Genomic DNA, 26,225 nt, shown 5'->3' with positions numbered 1-26,225 from the left:
CTTTATCTCAGAATATCCTGTATGTATTCCTCCTTTCGTTTGCCAGTGTATATATAGCTAGCAGGGTATGGAATACAGACATCTACAGGGATCCTATATATACACACAGTACAGTAAAATGCAAATTCAAAGAGCTGCTTCACAAATACAGCAGTGGATAGGATTATGGAGCTGAGCTGACAGCCTGTAAATTGGATTTTAGTCAAACCAGGGAAGGGGGGGGGGGGGTTGTGAACACAAATTGGAGGGATACAATACTGACAACATGTGCCAAAAATGAGAAATGTGCCATTTTCAAGATAGATGCAGCACTGTTTTGACAGACAACATCCCATTTGTGATTTCACGAAACATAGGGAGAGAGAAGGAAGATAGTCCTATACCATTCCAAATGGCTGATAATAGTTGTTTTAAAGAAGCAGTGTAAATACACAAAAAAACAAGCTACCCATTTTTCCCTGTCGTCTGTCAATAGACATGGAGCATATTTGTACATGTTTTGATTTGAGTCCCTACTTCCTCTCATCTCAATCCATGTGTATATTCTTAAGAACAGCCATTTCAGCTTGCTGAATTTTTCTACAATTTATTTAACCTTTATTTAACTAGGAAAGTCAGTTAGGAACAAATTCTTATTTACAATGACGGCCTACCTCAGCCAAACCCTAACTGGGACGAGGCTGGGCCAATTGTGTACCGCCATATGGGACTCCCAATCACAGCCAGTGTTGATACAGCCTGGAATCAAACCAGGGTCTGTAGTGACGCCTCTAGCACTGAGATGCAGTGCTTTAGACCTCTGAGCCACTCGGGAGCCACAACCCTGTGTCAATGTGAGAAGGGAAGGCTTGGAGATGTGCGACACTAGAGGCACAAAATCACCCAAACAGATGTATTAGGTTGAATGTGCGAAAAATGTATGACTTGAGAAAGGAGTCGTTTTAACAATGTGCAAATGGTAAAGTTATGTGTGGGTAGATGTGGGAGGCACATGAGTGTAATACTCACATTGTAATACTCCCTGTTGGAACTAGTCAGAATATATACAGTATATAGCTGATGCTTTTCAACACAACCCATCCTAACAGATATGATCAACTATAAAAACTAAATGTAAATTGAGAATGTCTTTTACAAAACATCCATAATAGAGAGGACTTACAACTGATATTGAACTGATTTGCCTGTACTCTCGTCTAATCAAAACCACCAGTCAGTTCATTGCACAAGCAGGAACTATGCACAGCCAATAACTAGGAGGATGTTTTATATGATGCCTAATTAAAGGTCCCAAACATAATACAAGAGAGAAAACATTTATTTAGGTAAGGCAACTGTACGGATCTTGAAATTTCAGTAAAAAATGACCTTATAAGTGTGACACCCTCCCAAACCAACACACACACACACACATGCACACACACACACATGCACACACACACGCACACACACACACAGCAAAGTGCAGCAGGGATTAAACAAACCCTATTAAACCCCACTAAGGAGATACATGATGGTAACAAATGAAGCCATTAAGCTCAGTCCAGGAAGTTGCAGTGGACTCCATTGTCTTGAGATTTTCTCTGCTAGAGTGCACACCAGTCTGCAGTTTCAGGCAATCTGCAGGTCCAAGACCTCAATAACCGGGGTTTTCTCTTTTGCTTGCTCCCCCCCCCCCCCACACACACACATACACTCACTTCTCCTTCCTAGCTCCCCCATTCTCTCCTCCTTCTCAGTACCTGTGCAGGACTGGCTGGAAGGGTCACATGTGACAGTGCTGAGAGTCAGCGAGTCACAGAGCAGTGCTATAGAGATAATTGCCATGTGATAAAGAGGTGATTGCCTGCTGGCGCCAGGGGAGAATAAAACCATCAGGTTGCAACAAAATAGCAGATGCCTGACACTAAATGGATGCTGTAGCACGGGGCAACTTTTTCCCTGCTTCTTTTCTTCTGCCTTCGTTTCTTTTCTTCCTTTCCTTTATTTTTCTGGTCGTAGCGAGAAAAGGTTATGGGCGTGATGATGAAGACTTCGTTCAATTGTATTTAGCTCTTTGTCTGCCACAGACATTTTGCTATCTACTGCCGAGGATAAATATACCATCTGAATGTGGATGGACGTTGTAGAAAAATAAAATTACTCTAAATATCTCTGTCAACACTTCCAGTTGGTTGACCAAATTACTCTGAATATCTCTGTCAACACTTCCAGTTGGTTGACCAAATTACTCTGAATATCTCTGTCAACACTTCCAGTTGGTTGACCAAATTACTCTGAATATCTCTGTCAACACTTCTAGTTGGTGGACCAAATTACTCTGAATATCTCTGTCAACACTTCTAGTTGGTGGACCAAGGCTTTTTATCAGCGCCAGTTTGTATCTCCCACTCTCATTCCAACATAATTACAGGCCTGAGCTTCCAACTTTCTGCATTGTAATTCTGAAAAAACATCACTGAATGCCATGGTGTTATGCATGACAGTCTGGCAGCTGACATGAAGGACTGCATTATCTATACAATGCATGTAAAGTAAGGGCTATACGGAGGCCTTCCGCCCCACTCTGTTATTCTACCATCTAGGCCATCTGCAGCTTGTATCAGCTTGTATAGGCCACTGGCAAATGGATTTCAAGCTCATTAAAGTAAGCCCAAGTCCCAAGAGCCTATTGAAAGGAGGCAGAAGAGCCTGAGAGGGGGACAAAAGCCAGTGACTGGTGTGACATATACAGGGGCCAATGAGATCAGAGGCCCTCTACCCCAAACCTACAACCCTAGTCTGATCTTAATGAGGGCATAAACACCATCCCTGTCCTTCAGCAAGCACAGCTCTCACATTGACTTCCTCTCATTGTTTGTTTTCTTTGGTTTAGATGTCCTTTTCTGAACCCCTAAAATCGCAATTTATCTTATTCAGAGCAGAATGGATGATCCCCATTTGTCACGTTGATACAATTATGCAAATGACAAAAGGAGTTAATAGATAGCGCTGGTAAGGCATGTGGCTAATGGATGAGGTGCCAGCGGGACAGCCGCTTTGTGGCGGGACAGCCACTTTCAGGTTACCTGACAGGGGCATTGAGGGAAAATAATTGGCTTTTCCTATCCAGGGACTCCACGCAAATACAGGGAGAGTGGCATCTTCTGCCTCAACCGCACAATATGGTCATTAGCATCAGAGCTAGCTATAGTGGCGGAGTGATTTCTGCTTAGCTGAGTCAGACTCGGAGGGGGGGGGTCCACTTTTTCAACTGGACGGAGGGAGCTGTGGGTTATTAAACAGGAATAAGGAGCAATGGGATAGTCCCACCGTGCTCATGTTTTTCCTCCAAATACTGTAGCTGCCTCCCTGAACATGACGTACATGCCCCACACAATAGCATTGATTTCCCAGATAAACCCTCTTGTCCAGAGGTTGCAAACACCATTGTACAGTGATGGATTTTCTCTGGAATTAGGCCCTCTGCACTGCAGAGAGAAAACTAAGAGCAGAAATACTAGGTATGTGTGTGGGGGTATATTCTAGGCAGTATTGGATAGAGAATGGGTTTAGCTGTGTGTGTGTTAAATTGTAGAGGGTGTCAGCCCAGTTCTTTAACAGTGTGTCCAGTATAAATGGACTGCCATTACAGGTCACTGCTAATGACACGCCAGTGGCACCGCAGCAAATTAAAAAGAGCTCAACGAGCGCAGCCACTGAGAGATGTCACTGCCCCTCCACTTTACCCTACACAACCAGAGAGGGACACTCACAGAGAAGTTTGACAAAGGAAGATAAATGCAATTCAATTCAATTCTCCCGAGAGATAGGAATAATATGAACATGTCAATCCGTTGATCTAAATGAGCCCAACAGACAGCTATTGAACCATTCCTTCAGCTGCTGACAGCCCACTCACTGTGAGGATAGACAGATTCACTAAACATCGCTTTATAGACTTTTATCCCCTTCCCATTATTTTATTCCCTTCCCATTATTTTATTCCCGCTCTACTTTCTGTTCACTTTCATGCACTATCCATCCATCAACTCCCATCTATATATCCCTCCCTCTATTCTAACCTTCCTATGCTCATCCCTCCCTCTCTCTCTCTCTCTCTCTCTCTCTCTCTCTTCTCTCTCTCTCTCTCTCTCTCTCTCTCTCCCTCTCTCTCTCTCTCTCTCTCTCTCTCTCTCTCTCTCTCTCTCTCTCTCTTCTCTCTCTTCTCTCTCTCTCTCTCTCTCTCTCTCTCTCTCTCTCTCTCCCTGTCTCTTTCTCCATCCTTTCCTCTCTATCTATTCTCTCTCTCGCTTTATTCAAATGATCTCCCACCATCCATACTAATCTTTCTCTGTTCTCCCACCATCCATACTAATCTTTCTCTGTTCTCCCACCATCCATTCATCTTTCTTTGTTCTCCCACCATCCATACTAATCTTTCTCTGTTATCCCACCATCCATACTAAACTTTCTCTGTTCTCCCACCATCCATACTAATCTTTCTCTGTTCTCCCACCATCCATTCATCTTTCTCTGTTCTCCCACCATCCATACTAATCTTTCTCTGTTCTCCCACCATCCATTCATCTTTCTTTGTTCTCCCACCATCCATACTAATCTTTCTCTGTTCTCCCACCATCCATTCATCTTTCTCTGTTCTCCCACCATCCATACTAATCTTTCTCTGTTCTCCCACCATCCATTCATCTTTCTCTGTTCTCCCACCATCCATACTAATCTTTCTCTGTTCTCCCACCATCCATTCATCTTTCTTTGTTCTCCCACCATCCATACTAATCTTTCTCTGTTCTCCCACCATCCATTCATCTTTCTTTGTTCTCCCACCATCCATACTAATCTTTCTCTGTTCTCCCACCATCCATTCATCTTTCTTTGTTCTCCCACCATCCATACTAATCTTTCTCTGTTCTCCCACCATCCATACTAATCTTTCTCTGTTCTCCCACCATCCATTCATCTTTCTCTGTTCTCCCACCATCCATACTAATCTTTCTCTGTTCTCCCACCATCCATACTAATCTTTCTCTGTTCTCCCACCATCCATACTAATCTTTCTCTGTTCTCCCACCATCCATACTAATCTTTCTCTGTTCTCCCACCATCCATTCATCTTTCTTTGTTCTCCCACCATCCATACTAATCTTTCTCTGTTCTCCCACCATCCATACTAATCTTTCTCTGTTCTCCCACCATCCATTCATCTTTCTCTGTTCTCCCACCATCCATACTAATCTTTCTCTGTTCTCCCACCATCCATTCATCTTTCTTTGTTCTCCCACCATCCATACTAATCTTTCTCTGTTCTCCCACCATCCATTCATCTTTCTCTGTTCTCCCACCATCCATACTAATCTTTCTCTGTTCTCCCACCATCCATTCATCTTTCTTTGTTCTCCCACCATCCATACTAATCTTTCTCTGTTCTCCCACCATCCATACTAATCTTTCTCTGTTCTCCCACCATCCATACTAATCTTTCTCTGTTCTCCCACCATCCATTCATCTTTCTCTGTTCTCCCACCATCCATACTAATCTTTCTCTGTTCTCCCACCATCCATTCATCTTTCTTTGTTCTCCCACCATCCATACTAATCTTTCTCTGTTCTCCCACCATCCATTCATCTTTCTTTGTTCTCCCACCATCCATACTAATCTTTCTCTGTTCTCCCACCATCCATACTAATCTTTCTTTGTTCTCCCACCATCCATACTAATCTTTCTCTGTTCTCCCACCATCCATACTAATCTTTCTTTGTTCTCCCACCATCCATACTAATCTTTCTCTGTTCTCCCACCATCCATACTAATCTTTCTCTGTTCTCCCACCATCCATACTAATCTTTCTCTGTTCTCCCACCATCCATACTAATCTTTCTCTGTTCTCCCACCATCCATACTAATCTTTCTCTGTTCTCCCACCATCCATACTAATCTTTCTCTGTTCTCCCACCATCCATTCATCTTTCTCTGTTCTCCCACCATCCATACTAATCTTTCTCTGTTCTCCCACCATCCATACTAATCTTTCTCTGTTCTCCCACCATCCATACTAATCTTTCTCTGTACTCCCACCATCCATTCATCTTTCTCTGTTCTCCCATCATCCATACTAATCTCGCTCCCTATCTCTCCCTCCTGTTCCCCCAGCTCATGCAGCAACAGGCAGCCATCATGGCAGCGAGCCACGGGGGCTACCTGACTCCCAGCGTGGCCTTCCCCGCCACCCAGATTCACCAGATGGGGGCGCTCAACATCAATGGTCTCCCACACAACTCCATGACCCCAGTGTCGGCTGAATTTCATCAGGCGCTGGGTGAGCAATGCGTTTCATTCCCTTTGTGTGAGTGTTTGTGTGAGTGTGGGGAGAGGGAACTCAGACTGCAGCAAGGCCAAGAGAAAAAAGTAGATTTAGTTCCTGTCTACTACTGATAATCTCAAATTATTCAGATGGAGAAAAATGTAATCTGATGTGATTTGCATATTTATGTTGTGTATGCAGATATATTTTGGTGCGGTAAATCGAATTGGGAGCATAATAGATTTGTTACAGGTACAGACACTAATTTCCCATCCGTCACTGGTTGAATCAATGTTGTTTCCACATCATTTCAATGAAATTACATTGAACCAACGTGGAATAAATGTTGAATTGACATCTGTGCCCAGTGGGGATCTGCATGCAATTCCCTCTGTTTTCGATTACAAACGGCCCCATCATTCTATACAGACACATTACAGAGGACTTTGAGATAGCTACTGAATAACATTTCCTTATTCAGCAAAACTTTGTTTTTGTCAACCTGAGGAACCCACAAGATCTTCTCTCACAAAGCATGCATCCAAATGAATAATACACAAGTCTTTGTTGTGTTCATTTGTATTTTTTCCCGACATTGCAGTATTGTGACTTTGGTAACTGTATAACTGAATAACTGTATATCAATGAGGGAATCAACAGTTAAGATGGTGCATCAGTCTGACATGACACATTTTAAAGCACCTTTACTTTCTACTGTGAAAATCAATATCACAGAATGGATTCTGTCAGTGACCATCTCTCTCTCTCTCTCTCTCTCTCTCTCTCTCTCTCTCTCTCGCACGCTCTTTTTCTCTCTCGCTCACTCTCTCTCTCTCACTCTCTTTTTTTATCTCTCTCTCTCTCTCTCTCTCTCTCTCTCTCTCTCTCTCTCTCTCTCTCTCTCGCACGCTCTTTTTCTCTCTCGCTCACTCTCTCTCTCACTCTCTTTTTTCTCTCTCTGTCATTCTACCTCTGTCTCTTTCTCTCTCTCGCTCTCTCTCCCGCTCTCTCTCTTATTTTCTTTCTTTCTCTATCTCTCTCACTCACCCTCTCTCTCTCCCTCCCTCTCTCTCATTTTCACTTTCTCTCTCTCTCCCTCTACCTCTCTCTCTTTCTCTCTCCCTCTCTGGCTCTATCGCTCTCTCCCTCTCTCTCTCATTTTCTCTCTCTTTCTCTATTTTTCTCTCTCTCTCTCTCTCTCTCTCTCTCTCTCTTGCTCTCTCTCTCCCTCTCATTTTATTTGTCTCTCTCTACCTCTCTTTCTTTATCTTTCTTTATCTCTCTCTCTCTCTCTTTCTCTCTCTCTCTCTCTCTCTCTCTCTCTCTCTCTCTCTCTCTCTCTCTCTCTCTCTCTCTGATTTGGTTTAATGCATGCATGTATGATGGAACATCAATATACACATGCTGTTTACTGTATATGTATATGCACTCATTTGCAAAGTTAAGTTGTTGGAGGAGGCTGGAGAGGGGCTATTTGTCAAATATTTACAGTGACATTTTTAGTGCAAAGTGGGCACTTTTTTACACATGGATAATCAATCCAAGAAAGTGATTAAAAGTGTAGCTGAGGGGCTTCTTCTCTGTTGATAATACAGGACAGAATTACACTGCATTGTGTGTGTTGTGTTTGACTGCAGTATAATACCACTGTGATGAAAGACCAAGAGACGGGACCACCGCATGTACTTTATATGCACATATTGTATGGACTAAATACATAAATACATAAATACGTATGGACTAAATACATAAATACATAATACCGATTTGAAATATACAAAAGTGCATAGTCTATGCCAGGATATATAGAAATATATTATTTCATATAAATGTAGACTTCTCAAAGAGCCTCATGATATTGCATCACCTTGTACGAGAGAGCAATTCTGTATGATATTCATAACCAAAACAGGCCTTTGTGGGGGGGGGGGGGGGTGTGAGTCACTGATGTATCAATCCACAATGCAAGGAGCTTAATGAATGGGCCTGTGGTATTGAAAAGAGCTCACCATGGTGTGTGTTCTGGAACCCTGGTGTGTGTTCTGGAACCCTGGTGTGTGTTCTCGAACCCTGGTGTGTGTTCTAGAATTGGACACTCTTCAGTGTAAACTACAGTCTGCTGATGACCTTATTATTGAATCCAATGCATTATTAATCCCAGCAAGAACGCATGGCTTTTCTTGAAATTCCAAAGACTACAATAAATATGAAATATATGTTTATTTAATTAATGAATTCATTCATTGGCGTTTGTGCTGGTCGGCAGCAGACTGATGTATGTATGCAGCAGCAGACTGGTGTATGTATGCAGCAGCACACTGGTGTATGTATGCAGCAGCAGACTGGTGTATGTATGCAGCAGCAGACTGGTGTATGTTTGCAGCAGCAGACTGGTGTATGTTTGCAGCAGCAGACTGGTGTATGTATGCAGCAGCAGACTGGTGTATGTATGTATGCAGCAGACTGGTGTATGTATGTATGCAGCAGACTGGTGTATGTATGCAGCAGCAGACTGGTGTATGTATGCAGCAGCAGACTGGTGTATGTATGTATGCAGCAGACTGGTGTATGTATGTATGCAGCAGACTGGTGTATGTATGCAGCAGCAGACTGGTGTATGTATGCAGCAGCAGACTGGTGTATGTATGTATGCAGCAGACTGGTGTATGTATGCAGCAGCAGACTGGTGTATGTATGCAGCAGCAGACTGGTGTATGTATGCAGCAGCAGACTGGTGTATGTATGTATGCAGCAGACTGGTGTATGTATGCAGCAGCAGACTGGTGTATGTATGCAGCAGCAGACTGGTGTATGTATGCAGCAGCAGACTGGTGTATGTATGCAGCAGCAGACTGGTGTATGTATGCAGCAGCAGACTGGTGTATGTATGCAGCAGCAGACTGGTGTATGTATGCAGCAGCAGACTGGTGTATGTATGCAGCAGCAGACTGGTGTATGTATGCAGCAGCAGACTGGTGTATGTATGCAGCAGCAGACTGGTGTATGTATGCAGCAGCAGACTGGTGTATGTATGCAGCAGCAGACTGGTGTATGTATGTATGCAGCAGCAGACTGGTGTATGTATGCAGCAGCAGACTGGTGTATGTATGCAGCAGCAGACTGGTGTATGTATGCAGCGGAAGACTGGTGTATGTATGCAGCGGCAGACTGGTGTATGTATGCAGCGGCAGACTGGTGTATGTATGTATGCAGCAGCAGACTGGTGTATGTATGCAGCGGCAGACTGGTGTATGTATGCAGCAGCAGACTGATGTATGTATGCAGCAGCAGACTGATGTATGTATGCAGCGGAAGACTGGTGTATGTATGCAGCGGCAGACTGGTGTATGTATGCAGCGGCAGACTGGTGTATGTATGCAGCAGCAGACTGATGTATGTATGCAGCGGAAGACTGGTGTATGTATGCAGCGGCAGACTGGTGTATGTATGCAGCAGCAGACTGGTGTATGTATGTATACAGCAGACTGGTGTATGTATGCAGCAGCAGACTGGTGTATGTATGTATGCAGCAGACTGGTGTATGTATGCAGCAGCAGACTGGTGTATGTATGCAGCAGCAGACTGATGTATGTATGCAGCAGCAGACTGGTGTATGTATGCAGCAGCAGACTGGTGTATGTATGCAGCGGCAGACTGGTGTATGTATGCAGCGGAAGACTGGTGTATGTATGCAGCAGCAGACTGGTGTATGTATGTATGCAGCAGACTGGTGTATGTATGCAGCAGCAGACTGGTGTATGTATGCAGCAGCAGACTGGTGTATGTATGCAGCGGAAGACTGGTGTATGTATGCAGCAGCAGACTGGTGTATGTATGTATGCAGCAGCAGACTGGTGTATGTATGCAGCAGCAGACTGGTGTATGTATGCAGCGGCAGACTGGTGTATGTATGCAGCGGCAGACTGGTGTATGTATGCAGCAGACTGGTGTATGTATGCAGCAGACTGGTGTATGTATGCAGCAGCAGACTGGTGTATGTATGCAGCAGCAGACTGGTGTATGTATGCAGCAGCAGACTGGTGTATGTATGCAGCAGCAGACTGGTGTATGTATGCAGCAGCAGACTGGTGTATGTATGCAGCAGCAGACTGGTGTATGTATGTATGCAGCAGACTAGTGTATGTATGCAGCAGCAGACTGGTGTATGTATGCAGCAGCAGACTGGTGTATGTATGCAGCAGCAGACTGGTGTATGTATGCAGCAGCAGACTGGTGTATGTATGCAGCAGCAGACTGGTGTATGTATGTATGCAGCAGACTAGTGTATGTATGTATGCAGCAGACTGGTGTATGTATGCAGCAGCAGACTGGTGTATGTATGTATGCAGCAGCAGACTGGTGTATGTATGTATGCAGCAGACTGGTGTATGTATGCAGCAGCAGACTGGTGTATGTATGCAGCAGCAGACTGGTGTATGTATGCAGCGGCAGACTGGTGTATGTATGTATGCAGCAGACTGGTGTATGTATGCAGCAGCAGACTGGTGTATGTATGCAGCAGCAGACTGGTGTATGTATGCAGCGGCAGACTGGTGTATGTATGTATGCAGCAGCAGACTGGTGTATGTATGCAGCAGCAGACTGGTGTATGTTTGCAGCAGCAGACTGGTGTATGTATGCAGCAGCAGACTGGTGTATGTATGCAGCAGCAGACTGGTGTATGTATGCAGCAGCAGACTGGTGTATGTATGCAGCAGCAGACTGGTGTATGTATGCAGCAGCCTCCCCTTTCACATGTCGACCAGCCCATTACTTATTTAGAGTTCATTGAAGGAACACATGACATTACTGGCAAGGCTATCTGTTTAAGGGGGCTGAGAGTTTTTACAGCCTTTCAGAGACTTTGGGACTGATGCTCTAAATAAGTGGAATAATTCATTGTAATGTCAAAGACATGCTTTCATATTCTTTAGTGATGCTGACCCTCTGGGAGTGGTTTAAATGTATGCATCAAGTTGGTCTCATGGACTATCAATGTCTTGATTCCATGCATTGCCACTATACTTAGATATGTCCCACAATTCAACTGTTCCAAATATGCGGCCTAGACATCAACTATAAAAAAGTGTGAGCCTCTCTCTTGATATCCTTAGCCTAAATCTCTCTTTAAGAACTGGAGATGTGCATAACATATCAGGTGCCTCACTAAATCCCACAATGCCGTGCCTGCATTTCCATAGACCACAAACAGTGCCGTAAAGATTACCATTCAAAGCCTGCCTGCTCTTGAGGTAAACGTGGATCATTATCCTCTTTTGTAATGATCTGAATCACCTCTGCGCCCACCTACCTATCATTGTGCCATAAAAACACAACAACATCAATAAAGCTTGTGTAGGACAGCCAAAAAAGTTTAGAGAGCCTCAAAGGTTAAAACCTTTTACTGCTGTGGGCTAAATCAGTGTCACACAAAGTGATTATTGGTAGTCTTAAACAAATCTACTTTGAAATAAAAGTATACACCTCACACACATGGTTATGGGCTTTAAAAAATGAAACACCTGTACCATTTGTATTTGTATTTATAATGGAGGCAGCAGCTACTCTTCCTGGGGTGCAGCAAAATTAAGGAAGTTTATACAATTTTAAAAACATACATTCACAGACTGTGTGCTCTCTGTCCCCTACTCCACCACTACCACATATATACAGTACAAAATCTGTGTACGTGTGTGTATAGTGTGTATGCTATCTTGTGTGTGTGTGTATGCATGTATCTGTGCCTATGTTTGTGTTGCTTCACAGTCCTCACTGTTCCATAAGGTGTTTTTTATCTGTTTTTTAAATCTAATTGTACTGCTTGCATCAGTTACTTCATGTGGAATAGAGTTCCATGTAATGGCTCTATGTAGTACTGTGTGCCTCCCATAGTCTGTTCTGGACATGGGGACTGCGAAGAGACCTCTTGTGGCATGTCTTGTGGGGTATGCATGTGTGTCCGAGCTGTGTGTCAGTAGTTCAAACAGGTGGCTCGGTGCATTCAACATGTCAATACCTCTCATAAATACAAGCAGTGATGAAGTCAATCTCTCCTCCACTTTGAGCCAGGAGAGATTGACATACATATATTAATATTAGCTCTCTGTGTGCATCCAAGGGCCATCCGTGCTGTTCTGTTCTGAACCAATTGCAATTCTCCTAAGTAATTTTTTTGTGGCACCTGACCACATGACAAAACAGTCGTCCAGGTGCGAGAAAACTAGGGCCTGTAGGACCTGCCTTGTTGACAGTGCTATCAAGAAGGTAGAGCAGCACCTCATCATAGACATACTTTTCCCCATCTTAGCTACTGTTGTATCAATATGTTTTGACCATGACAGTTTACAATCCAGCGTAACTCCCAGCAGTTTAGTCACCTCAACTTGCTCAATTTCCACATTATTTATTACAAGATTTTGTTGAGGTTTAGGGTTTAGTGAATTATTTGTATCAAATACAATGTTTTTAGTTTTAGAAATATTTAGGACTAACTAATTCCTTGCCACCCACTCTGAAATTAACTGCAACTCTTTGTTAAGTGTTGCAGTCATTTCAGTCGCTGTAGTAGCTGACATGTATAGTGTTGAGCATGTGGCATGTCATTAGTAAATATTGAAAAACGTAATGGGCCTAGACAGCTACCCTGGGGAATTCCTGATTCTACCTGGATTATGTTGGAAAGTATTCCATTAAAGAACACCTTCTGTGTTCTGTTAGACAGGTAACTCTTCATCAACGATATGGCAGGGTGTGTAAAGCCATAACACAAGTTTTGCCAGCAGCAGACTATGATCGATAATGTCAAAGGCCGCACTCAAGTGTAACAAAACAGCCGCCACAATTTATTTATCATCAATTTCTCTCTGCCAATCATCAGTCAGATGTGTAAGTGCTGTGCTTGTTGAATATCCATCTCTATAAGCATACTGAAAGTTTGTTGTCAATTTGTTTACTGTAAAATAGTATTGTATCTGGTCAAACACAATTTTTTCCAGAGGTTTACTAAGGGTTGGTGATAGGCTGATTGGTCAGCTATTTATGCCAGTAAAGGGGGCTTTAATATTCCTAGGTAGCAGAATGACTTTTGCTTCCCTCCAAGCTTGAGGGCACACACTTTCTAGTCTTAAATTGAAGATGTGGCAAATAGGAGTGGCAATATCGAATGCTATTATCCTCAGTTATTTTCCATCCATGTTGTCAGACCCCGGTGGCTTGTCATTGTTGATAGACAACAATATTTTTTTCCCCTCTTCCACAGTAACTTTACGGAATTACAAACCTTGTCTTTCATAATTTGGTCAGATATACAGTGGGGCAAAAAAGTATTTAGTCAGCCACCAATTTAGTCAGCCACCAACTTAAAAAGATTCGAGAGGCCTGTAATTTTTATCATAGGTACACTTCAACTATGAAAGACAAAATGAGAAAAAAAATCCAGAAAATCACATTGTAGGATTTTTAATTTATTTATTTGCAAATTATGGTGGAAAATAAGTATTTGGTCACTTACAAACAAGCAATATTTCTGGCTCTCACAGACCTATAACTTCTTCTTTAAGAGGCTCCTCTGTCCTCCACTCGTTACCTGTATTAATGGCACCTGTTTGAACTTGTCCACAACCTCAAACAGTCACACTCCAAACTCCACTATGGCCAAGACCAAAGAGCTGTCAAAGGACACCAGAAACAAATTTGTAGACCTGCACCAGGCTGGGAAGACTGAATCTGCAATAGGTAAGCAGCTTGGTTTGAAGAAATCAACTGTGGGAGCAATTATTAGGAAATGGAAGACATACAAGACCACTGATAATCTCCCTCGATCTGGGGCTCCACGCAAGATCTCACCCCGTGGGGTCAAAATCATCACAAGAACGGTGAGCAAAAATCCCAGAACCGCACGGGGGGACCTAGTGAATGACCTGCAGAGAGCTAGGACCAAAGTAACAAAGCCTACCATCGGTAACACACTACGCCGCCAGGGACTCAAATCCTGCAGTGCCAGACGTGTCCCCCTGCTTAAGCCAGTACATGTCCAGGCCCATCTGAAGTTTGCTAGAGAGCATTTGGATGATCCACAAGAAGATTGGGAGAATGTCATATGGTCAGATAAAACCAAAATATAACTTTTTTGGTAAAAACTCAACTCGTCGTGTTTGGAGGACAAAGAATGCTGAGTTGCATCCAAAGAACACCATACCTACTGTGAAGCATGGGGGTGGAAACATCATGCTTTGGGGCTGTTTTTCTGCAAAGGGACCAGGACGACTCATCCGTGTAAAAGAAAGAATGAATGGAGCCATGTATCGTGAGATTTTGAGTGAAAACCTCCTTCCATCAGCAAGGGCATTGAAGATGAAACGTGGCTGTGTCTTTCAGCATGACAATGATCCCAAAAGAAAGAAGCATTTCAAGGTCCTGGAGTGGCTTAGCCAGTCTCCAGATCTCAACCTCATAGAACATCTTTGGAGACAGTTGAAAGTACGTGTTGCCCAGCAACAGCCCCAAAACATCACTGCTCTAGAGGAGATCTGCATGGAGGAATGGGCCAAAATACCAGCAACAGTGTGTGAAAACCTTGTGAAGACTTACAGAAAACGGTTGACCTCTGTCATTGCCAACAAAGGGTATATAACAAAGTATTGAGATAAACTTTTGTGTTTGACCAAATACTTATCTTCCACCATAATTTGCTAATAAATTCATTAAAAATCCTACAATGTGATTTTCTGCATTTTCTTTCTCATTTTGTCTGTCATAGTTGAAGTGTAACTATGATGAAAATTACAGGCCTCTCTCATCTTTTTAAGTGGGAGAACTTGCACAATTGGTGGCTGACTAAATACTTTTTTGCCCCACTGTTCTTGGATGTGTAGTGACATTTGTTGCTGTATTTGTTGCTGGCATGTTATCCCTAAGTTTGCTAGTCTTGCCAATGAAAAAAAACATTAATATCAGTTGGTTTTGTGATGAATGAACCATCTGTTTCATTGAATGTTGGAGCTGAGATTGCCTTTTTTCACAGAAATGAATTTAAGGTGCTCCAAAGCTTTTTACTATCATTCTTTATTTCATTTATCTTGGTTTCATAGTGTAGTTTCTTTTTATTTTTATTCAATTTGGTCACATGATCTCTCAATTTGCAATAAGTTTGCCAATCGGTTGAGCAGCCAGACTTATTTGCCATTCATTTTGCCTCATCCCTCTCAACCATGCAATTGTTCAAATCCTCATCAATCCACAGGGATTTAACATTTTTTTACAGTCATTTTCTTAACGGGTGCATGCTTATTAGCCACTGGAATAAGCTATTTCAGTTTCTGTTTGCTCCTCATTACACACCACGGACCAACAGATATTCTTTACATCAATAACATAGGAATCACTACAAAACTTATTGTATGACCTCTTATACACTATATTAGGCCCAGCCTTTGGAACTTTGGTTTTCCAATATATGGCTACTATATTGTGATCACTAAATCCGATGGATCTGGATACTGCTTTCAAGCAAATTTCTGCAGCATTAGCGAAGATGTGATCAATACATGTTGATGATTTCATTCCTGTGCTGTTTGTAACTACCCTGGTAGGTTGACTGATAACCTGAACAAGGTTGCAGGCACTGGTTACAGTTTTAAGCTTTTTCTTGAGTGGGCAGCTTGATGAAAGCCAGTCAATATTTAAATATACAAATATATATATACAGTGCCTTGCGAAAGTATTCGGCCCCATTGAACTTTGCGACCTTTTGCCACATTTCAGGCTTCAAACATAAAGATATAAAACTGTATGTTTTTGTGAAGAATCAACAACAAGTGGGACACAATCATGAAGTGGAACGACATTTATTGGATATTTCAAACTTTTTTAACAAATCAAAAACTGGAAAATTGGGCGTGCAAAAATATTCAGCCGCCTTTACTTTCAGTGCAGCAAACTCTCTCCAGAAGTTCAGTGAGGATCTCTGAATGATCCAATGTTGACCTAAATGACTAATGATGATAAATACAATCCACCTGTGTGTAATCAAGTCTCCGTATAAATGCACCTGCACTGTGATAGTCTCAGAGGTCCGTTAAAAGCGCAGAGAGCATCATGAAGAACAAGGAACACACCAGGCAGGTCCGAGATACTGTTGTGAAGAAGTTTAAAGCCGGATTTTGATACAAAAAGATTTCCCAAGCTTTAAACATCCCAAGGAGCACTGTGCAAGCGATAATATTGAAATGGAAGGAGTATCAGACCACTGCAAATCTACCAAGACCTGGCCGTCCCTCTAAACTTTCAGCTCATACAAGGAGAAGACTGATCAGAGATGTAGCCAAGAGGCCCATGATCACTCTGGATGAACTGCAGAGATCTACAGCTGAGGTGGGAGACTCTGTCCATAGGACAACAATCAGTCATATATTGCACAAATCTGGCCTTTATGGAAGAGTGGCAAGAAGAAAGCCATTTCTTAAAGATATCCATAAAAAGTGTTGTTTAAAGTTTGCCACAAGCCACCTGGGAGACACACCAAACATGTGGAAGAAGGTGCTCTGGTCAGATGAAACCAAAATTGAACTTTTTGGCAACAATGCAAAACGTTATGTTTGGCGTAAAAGCAACACAGCTGAACACACCATCCCCACTGTCAAACATGGTGGTGGCAGCATCCTGGTTTGGGCCTGCTTTTCTTCAGCAGGGACAGGGAAGATGGTTAAAATTGATGGGAAGATGGATGGAGCCAAATACAGGATCATTCTGGAAGAAAACCTGATGGAGTCCCACTTGTTGTTGATTCTTCACAAAAAAATACAGTTTTATATATTTATGTTTGAAGCCTGAAATGTGGCAAAAGGTCGCAAAGTTCAAGGGGGCCGAATACTTTCGCAAGGCACTGTACCTCTCTGTTGATATCACATACTTTATCAACCATTTCACACTTGTTATCCAGATACTGACTGTTAGCATTTGGTGGTCTATATATGTCAGATTTAGACTTTATATATAATACCGTTCAAAGGTTAGGGGTCACTTAGAAATGTCCTTGTTTTCCACGAAAACATACATGAAATGAGTTGTAGTAGGAAACATAGTCATGACGTTGACAAGGTTATAAATAATGATTTTTAATTGAAATAGTGTCCTTCAACCTTTGCTTTCATCAAAGAATCCTCCATTTGCAGCAATTACAGCCTTTGGCAGACCTTTGGCATTCTAGTTCTCAATTTGTTGAGGTAATCTGAAGAGATTTCACCCCATGCTTCCTGAAGCACCTCCCACAAGTTGGATTGACTTAATAGGCACTTCTTATGTACCTTACGGTCAAGCTGCTACATCGGGTTGAGATCCGGTGACTGTGTTGGCAACTCCATTATAGACAGAATACCAGCTGACTGCTTCTTCTCTATAAATAGTTATTGCATAGTTTGGAGCTGTGCTTTGGGTCATTGTCCTGTTGTAGGAGGAAATTGTCTCCAATTAAGCACCGTCCACAGGGCATGTCGTTGCAAAATGGAGTGATAGCCTTCCTTCTTCAAGATCCCCTTTACCCTGTACAAATCTCCCACTTTTACCACCACCAAAGCACCCCGAGAACATCACATTGCCTCCACCATGCTTGACAGATGGCGTCAAGCAATCCTCCAGCATCTTTCCATTTTTTTCTGTGTCTCACGAATGTTCTTCTTTGTGATCAGAACACCTCAAACTTAGATTAGTCTGACCATAACACTTTTTTTTACAATCTTCCTATGTCCAGTGTCTGTGGTCTTAATCTTAATCTTTTATTTTTATTGGCCAGTCTGAGATCTTTTTCTTTGCAACTCTGCAACTCAACTCTGTTGACATTGAGACTGGTGTTTTGCAGGTATTATTTAGCTGCCAGTTGAGGTCTTGTGAGGCATCTGTTTCTCAAACTAGACACTCTAATGTACTTATCCTCTTGCTCAGCTGTGCACCAGGGCCTCCCACTCCTCTTTCTATTCTGGTTAGGGCCAGTTTGCACTGTTCTGTGAAGGGATTAGTACACAGCGTTGTATGAGATCTTCAGTTTCTTGGCAATTTCTTGCATGGAATAGCCTTCATTTCCCAAGAATAGACTGATGAGTTTCAGAAGAAAGGTCTTTGTTTCTGTCCATTTTGAGCCCGTAATCGAACCCACAAATGCTGGTGCTCCAGATACTCAACTAGTCTAAAGAAGGCTAGTTTTATTGCTTCTTTTATCAGAACAACAATTTTCAGCTGTGCTAACATAATTGCAAAAGGGTTTTCTAATGATCAATTAGCCTTTTAAAATGATAAACTTGGATTAGCTAACACAACGTGCGATTGGAACACAGGAGTAATGGTTGCTGATAATGGGCCTCTGTACGCCTATGTAGATATTCCATAAAAAATATGCCGTTTCCAGCTTCAATTGTCATTTACAACATTAATAATGTCTACACTGTATTTCTGATCAGTTTGATGTTATTTTAATGGACAAAAAATGAGCTTTTCTTTCAAAACAATGACATTTCTAAGTGACCCTAACTTTTGAACGGTAGTGTACATCACAGAAGACTGAAATGTAAGCAAAACTGTTTGACATAGAAACACCAGATTTTTGTTTTATGTTATTTTATACAATCTTTATTAATTATGAAAATATGAAAAATATTAATAACATTCCACCCATGAGGCCAAAGAGGTTGCTTTTGGTCATTGACTGTAGGAAAGGGCTACGGAGAGTTCTCAGAAAACAATGAACCATCCATTTGATCAACAGATGTAAAGAATTTAAGCTTGATGGCGCATAAGCAGCCGGCCAGATGGTTGACTTGATTAGAGCATGTGTCCTTACAATGATACATGATGATGCTTATTGAAAATAATGTTCAGCAGGTGCACTTCCTGAGCTACAAAAGAAATCCAAATGAAACGGTAAAGAAACATGTTCCCGATCCCCTGGGATAGATAGGGGAGGGGTGTGAAAGGAAAATGGCAGTCAAGAGTGCTTTGTTAGGTCAATCACATGAGCAGGAAGTGTATAATCAAAGTCACATAATGTTATGTTCCAGAGCGCTGCACTACATGGGCTGAATGCATATGTTCAATGTAGGGCCCTGCCTAACCGCACTCCCATTCAATTCAGCCCTGACTGTGTCATTGATGAAAGTGGGTTTAGATTGGGGTCCAAAACATGATGCAGGACGATTCCACAGAGTGATTAATGCTACAGCTGAAGCTAATGAGCTGTTTGACATAGTGTTTGTGACCACCTGAAGGGCTCTGTGCATAACTACACCTCAGTGGGAAAGCCTGCCTGGCTGCCTGACTGGGCTGCCTGCCTACCTGTCTGACTGACTGGGCTGCCTGCCTGGGCTCAGGGCTGCCTCACCTTGTATTGCTGTGTGTCACATTATCCGTGGGATTCCAGCTCAGACAGAATCCCCCCTTTGGCACAAGCCCCATTTGTCCTCCCAGGGTTGCTGCATACAGACCACGACACTGAATCACATTTTATAAAATATCTACCATATAAAGACTCACCATCACCATCATCTAAAATAGAGCTCCTTTTTTTTAGGCTGGACTTCATCACATTACAATGGATAGGATTTTAATGTTCAGTAGCAACATTTTGTAGATTTCTTGCTAACTTAATCTATACCAAAACCGTTTTACCTTCACATTTGAACAACTAGAATTACGATTATATACGATTGCACCTAGGTTTTAAAATCAACTAAATGAAAACATCAGTTATGAATGCTTATTTATTGCTTCACTGAGAGACTGTCCTTGTGTTCATAATGACTGTGGTCCTCTCCAATATGGGTCCAGTGCTCCTTGTTGATTTGATTGTATAATTAGCATAATAAATACTTATTTTGTATATGGCTGGCCTCTTTCTCAGTGCAATCATAATAGAGTGTAAATCCACAATTTTCCAAAAGAATAGACTGCAATAATGTAAATGTAATTATGCTTTCATAGCATAAAACCAAGTGGACTATGTAGTAGACTCACTTCATGGCATAATAACTGTAGAAAGCTGACAGATAAGACAGAGTTGTATAATTTAAGCAATCTCTTGACCCATAGCATCCTATTACCCATTCTGGAGTACAAAACAACATGTCATTATTTTGGGCCGATGCATTCAGTAAACAGGCATATGTATATTCACATGCTTGTGTGTGCTTTGCAAACACACTATGAATATGATTTTCACAATGCACGCTGGAGTGTAAAATGAAATGTTTTGTTATGTATGGCACCATATGGAGAACAATCTTTGTCATGCTCAAGCTATAAAGACATTTACTGAGGCCTGCTCCTAATGTGTTAGCAGTATATGAGGTACAGTGCCTTGCGAAAGTATTCGGCCCCCTTGAACTTTGCGACCTTTTGCCACATTTCAGGCTTCAAACATAAAGATATAAAACTGTATTTTTTTGTGAAGAATCAACAACAAGTGGGACACAATCATGAAGTGGAACGTCATTTATTGGATATTTCAAACTTTTTTAACAAATCAAAAACTGAAAAATTGGGCGTGCAAAATTATTCAGCCCCCTTAAGTTAATACTTTGTAGCGCCACCTTTTGCTGCGATTACAGCTGTAAGTCGCTTGGGGTATGTCTCTATCAGTTTTGCACATCGAGAGACTGACATTTTTTCCCATTCCTCCTTGCAAAACAGCTCGAGCTCAGTGAGGTTGGATGGAGAGCATTTGTGAACAGCAGTTTTCAGTTCTTTCCACAGATTCTCGATTGGATTCAGGTCTGGACTTTGACTTGGCCATTCTAACACCTGGATATGTTTATTTTTGAACCATTCCATTGTAGATTTTGCTTTAAGTTTTGGATCATTGTCTTGTTGGAAGACAAATCTCCGTCCCAGTGTCAGGTCTTTTGCAGACTCCATCAGGTTTTCTTCCAGAATGGTCCTGTATTTGGCTCCATCCATCTTCCCATCAATTTTAAATATCTTCCATGTCCCTGCTGAAGACAAGCAGGCCCAAACCATGATGCTGCCAACACCATGTTTGACAGTGGGGATGGTGTGTTCAGCTGTGTTGCTTTTACGCCAAACACAACGTTTTGCATTGTTGCCAAAAAGTTCAATTTAGGTTTCATCTGACCAGAGCACCTTCTTCCACATGTTTGGTGTGTCTCCCAGGTGGCTTGTGGCAAACTTTAAACAACACTTTTTATGGATATCTTTAAGAAATGGCTTTCTTCTTGCCACTCTTCCATAAAGGCCAGATTTGTGCAATATACGACTGATTGTTGTCCTATGGACAGAGTCTCCCACCTCAGCTGTAGATCTCTGCAGTTCATCCAGAGTGATCATGGGCCTCTTGGCTGCATCTCTGATCAGTCTTCTCCTTGTATGAGCTGAAAGTTTAGAGGGACGGCCAGGTCTTGGTAGATTTGCAGTGGTCTGATACTCCTTCCATTTCAATATTATCGCTTGCACAGTGCTCCTTGGGATGTTTAAAGCTTGGGAAATCTTTTTGTATCCAAATCCGGCTTTAAACTTCTTCACAACAGTATCTCGGACCTGCCTGGTGTGTTCCTTGTTCTTCATGATGCTCTCTGCGCTTTTAACGGACCTCTGAGACTATCACAGCGCAGGTGCATTTATACGGAGACTTGATTACACACAGGTGGATTGTATTTATCATCATTAGTCATTTAGGTCAACATTGGATCATTCAGAGATCCTCACTTCTGGAGAGAGTTTGCTGCACTGAAAGTAAAGGGGCTGAATAATTTTGCACGCCCAATTTTTCAGTTTTTGATTTGTTAAAAAAGTTTGAAATATCCAATAAATGTCGTTCCACTTCATGATTGTGTCCCACTTGTTGTTGATTCTTCACAAAAAAATACAGTTTTATATCTTTATGTTTGAAGCCTGAAATGTGGCAAAAGGTCGCAAAGTTCAAGGGGGCCGAATACTTTCGCAAGGCACTGTATATGAGGAATATGAGGCTAAATGAAATCATGTTCTCAGTATATTCTTCACAATCCCACCTGTCCATAGCGACGTACTTATTGTATACCAAAGGTTTTGAGCAGTTTACCCCCCAGAGATATACACTGAGTGTACAAAACATTCAGGAACACCTTCATAATATAACACCCTCCACACACACCCCTTTTGCCCTCAGAACAGCAACCATTTGTCAGGGTATGGACTCTACAGGTGTCGAAAGCGTTCCACAAGGATGCTGGCCCATGTTGACTCGTCAGCTGTCAGAGCAGCTTACCGATCTCTGCAGCTGTACACAGCCCATCTGTAAATAGCCCATCCAACCAACTACCTATCTCATCCCCATATGTGTTTTTGTTTTTCTGCTCTTTTTCACACCAGTATTTTAACTTGCACATCATCATCTGCACATGTATCACTCCAGCGTAAATTGATAAATTGTAATTACTTTGCCACTCAGGCCTATTTATTGCCTTACCTCCTTACTTCATTTGCACACACTGTATACAGATTTTTCTATAGTACAATACTGTACAATATTTTGTCCCATGTGTAACTCTGTGTTGTTTTTGTTGCACTGCTTTGCTTTATTTGGCCAGGTCGCAGTTGTAAATGAGAACTTGTACTCAGCTGGCCTACCTGGTTAAATAAAGGTGAAATACATTTTTAAAAAAGAAAAAAAAGGCTTCCCACAGTTGTGTCAAGTTGGCTGGAAATCCTTTGGGTGGTGGACCATTCTTGATACACACGGGAAACTGTTGAGAATGAAAAACCCAGCAGTGTTGCAGTTCTTGACATGGACCGGTGCACCTGGCACCTACTACCATACCCTGTTCAAAGGCACTTAAATCTTTTGTCTAGCCCATTCACCCTCTGAATGACACACAATCCATTGTCTCAAGGCTTAGAAATTATTATTTAACCTTTCTCCTCGCCTTCATCTACACTGATTGAATTGGGTAACAGGTGACATCAATAAGGGATCATCAGTTTCACCTGGATTCACCTGGTCAGTCTATGTCATTGAAAGATGTTTTGTACACTCAGTGTATTGGTGTCAATATACTGTAGGTGTCAATCGGTGTCAACATATTGGTGTCAATAGAGGTGTTATCTCTCCCAGACAGAGATATATATATTGATGTAAATGAAAGGCCCAAAAGATTGTCAAAGACTCCAGCCACTCAAGTCACCGACTGTTCTCTCTGCTGCCGCACGGCAAGTGGTGCCGGTGCACCAAGTCTGTAACCAAGAGGACCCAGAACATCTTCTTCCCCTAAGCCATAAGACTGCTAAATAGTTAGTTAAATAGTTAACCAAATACTGTAGCTATCAGGACTATCTGCATTGACCCTTTTTGCACTAACTTTTTGACTCATTACATAAGTTGCTGCTACTGTTCACTATGTCACTTTATTCCTAGTTATATGTACACATCTACCTCAATTACCTCGTACCCCTGCACAGTGACTCAGTACTGGTCCTCCAGACAAGTTATTGTTACTCATTATGTATCTATTATTACTTTTAATATTACGTTTGACTTTTGTATTATTTCTCTATTTTCTTTCTCTCTGCATTGTTGGCAAGGGACCTTAAGCAGTAAGCATTTCACTGTTAGTCTACACCTGTAGAAGCATGTGATGAATTAACTTTGATTTAAGCTGAGTAGTGATAATTATTTAAAGCTATTTATTTCTCTATTTATATCTGTACTCTCTCACATTACACGTGGTGGAAATGGCTCCCTGCTGCTGTCTCTCCTCCATGATACACTGGGCTCTCCCTGGCCCCAAGGTCCACCAGTGCCGCCCAACCAGCACCATCTCCCAACCTGTGACTTCTATAATCTCCTTTCTCTGAGCTCTTATCCCACACTGCATCTGCCTGCTGACCCTGAGGCACACGGCGGCCGCCACCCACTGCTAAGCCTTGGAAAATGAATTTGCCTGATGATGGAGAGGCTGCATTATGGCGCTGTATAGTAGAGTGCGTGTGGTCTGCCAGACTGGCTGTCTGAGCCCTCAGAATGGGGAGCAGCAGTCTCCTGGGGCCCCGACAGAGAATGGGCCAGAGCTGCAGTCTAATTCATCACAGGTCGGCAGAAAACAAGCAATCGCAGGGAGCTTAAACAAAGAAATGGTGCAAAAGACACAAAAGCTCTCACCGGGACCCAGGCAATTCCCCTGGTCACAGCGGTAGGCTGCATGAGTGTCAGGTTAAAGAAGGATTTTTGAGACAATGAATTGTGTGTGTGTGCCATTCAGAGAGTGAATGGGCAAGACAAACGATTTAACTGCCTTTGAACGAGGTATGGTAGTGGGTGCCAGGCGCACCAATTTGAGTGTATCAAGAACTGCAACGTGCTGGGTTTTTCACACTCAACCGTTTCCCCATGTGTATCAAGAATGGTGCACCACCCAAAGGACATCTAACCAACTTGACACAACTGTGGGAAACATTGGATTCAACATGGGCCAGCATCCAGGTGGAACGTTTTCGACACCTGTCGAGTCCATACCCTGACCAAATGAGGCTGTTCTGAGGGCAAAAGGGGTGAGAGGTGGGGGGATTTCAACGCAATATTGGGAAGGTTTTCTTAATGTTTTGCACACTCAGTGCATATCTGTGAGAGAGAAAAGGGTGTGAAACTGCTCAAAAACTTTGAAATAGGTACTTTCAATTGCACTAGTGGGATTATGAAGAATATACTGAGAACACAATTTAATTTAAGCTCAAATTTATTTTGTTTTTACTTTACTTATTTACTTCTCTATGGGGGATCTTTGCTTCGCTATAGAGGTTATTTACTTCTCTATAGAGGCTCTTTACTTCTCTATAGTGGCTCTTTACTTCTCTACAGAGGTTATTTACTTCTCTACAGAGGCTCTTTACTTCTCTACAGAGGCTATTTGCTTCTCTGTAGAGGCTCTTTGCTTCTCTATAGTGGCTCTTTACATCTCTATAGAGAATATTTGCTTCTCTATAGAGGTTCTACTTCTCTATAGTGGCTCTTTATTTCTCTATAGTGGCTCTTTACTTCTCTATAGAGGCTCTTTGCTTCTCTATAGAGGCTCTTTACTTCTCTATAGTGGCTCTTAACTTCTCTATAGTGGCTCTACTTCTCTATAGAGGCTATTTGCTTCTCTATAGAGGCTCTTTACTTCTCTACAGAGGCTCTTTGCTTCTCTATAGAGGCTCTTTACTTCTCTACAGAGGCTCTTTGCTTCTCTATAGTGGCTCTTTACTTCTCTATAGTGGCTCTTTACTTCTCTATAGTGGCTCTTTACTTCTCTACAGATGCTCTTTGCTTCTCTTCAGAGGATCTTTACTTCTCTGTAGAGAATCTGTACTTCTCTATAGAGGTTCTTTGCTTCTCTACAGAGGCTCTTTACTTCTCTATAGAGACTCTTTGCTTCTCTACAGAGGCTCTTTGCTTCTCTATAGAGACTCTTTGCTTCTCTACAGAGGCTCTTTGCTTCTCTATAGAGACTCTTTGCTTCTCTACAGAGGCTCTTTACTTCTCTATATAAGCTATTTAGTTCTCTATAGTGGTTCTGTACTTCTCTATAGTGGTTCTTTACTTCTCTATAGAGGCTTTTTACTTCTCTATAGTGGCTCTTTACTTCTCTATAGAGGCTCTTTGCTTCTCTATAGAGGGTCTTTACTTCTCTATAGTGGCTCTTTACTTCTCTATAGTGGCTCTTTACTTCTCTATAGTGGCTCTTTACTTCTCTATAGAGGCTCTTTGCTTCTCTATAGAGGGTCTTTACTTCTCTATAGTGGCTCTTTACTTTTCTATGGTGGCTCTTTACTTCTCTATAGTGGCTCTTTACTTCTCTATAGTGGCTCTACTTCTCTATAGAGGCTATTTGCTTCTCTATAGAGGCTCTTTACTTCTCTACAGAGGCTCTTTACTTCTCTATAGTGGCTCTTTACTTCTCTATAGTGGCT

At 42.1% G+C, this 26,225-nt stretch overlaps 1 protein-coding gene across 13 annotated transcripts in view; it reads left to right on the top strand.

The window, feature by feature from the left end:
- Positions 1-26,225, top strand: part of LOC110521425 (CUGBP Elav-like family member 5) — a 353,741-nt gene that overhangs the window by 316,551 nt on the left and 10,965 nt on the right. For all 13 annotated transcript variants that reach the window (XM_036968444.1, XM_036968442.1, XM_036968440.1 and 10 more), the window contains one exon: positions 6,152-6,317. In XM_036968444.1, the coding sequence (XP_036824339.1) occupies positions 6,152-6,317 (166 nt within the window). The remainder of the gene's footprint in view (positions 1-6,151; positions 6,318-26,225) is intronic.

Source organism: Oncorhynchus mykiss, chromosome 30 (genome assembly GCF_013265735.2).
Source record: "Oncorhynchus mykiss isolate Arlee chromosome 30, USDA_OmykA_1.1, whole genome shotgun sequence".
In the NCBI taxonomy this organism is placed as follows: domain Eukaryota; kingdom Metazoa; phylum Chordata; class Actinopteri; order Salmoniformes; family Salmonidae; genus Oncorhynchus; species Oncorhynchus mykiss.
The sequence above is the reverse complement of the archived record's forward strand: the minus strand, read 5'-3'. Positions and strand labels throughout refer to the sequence as shown.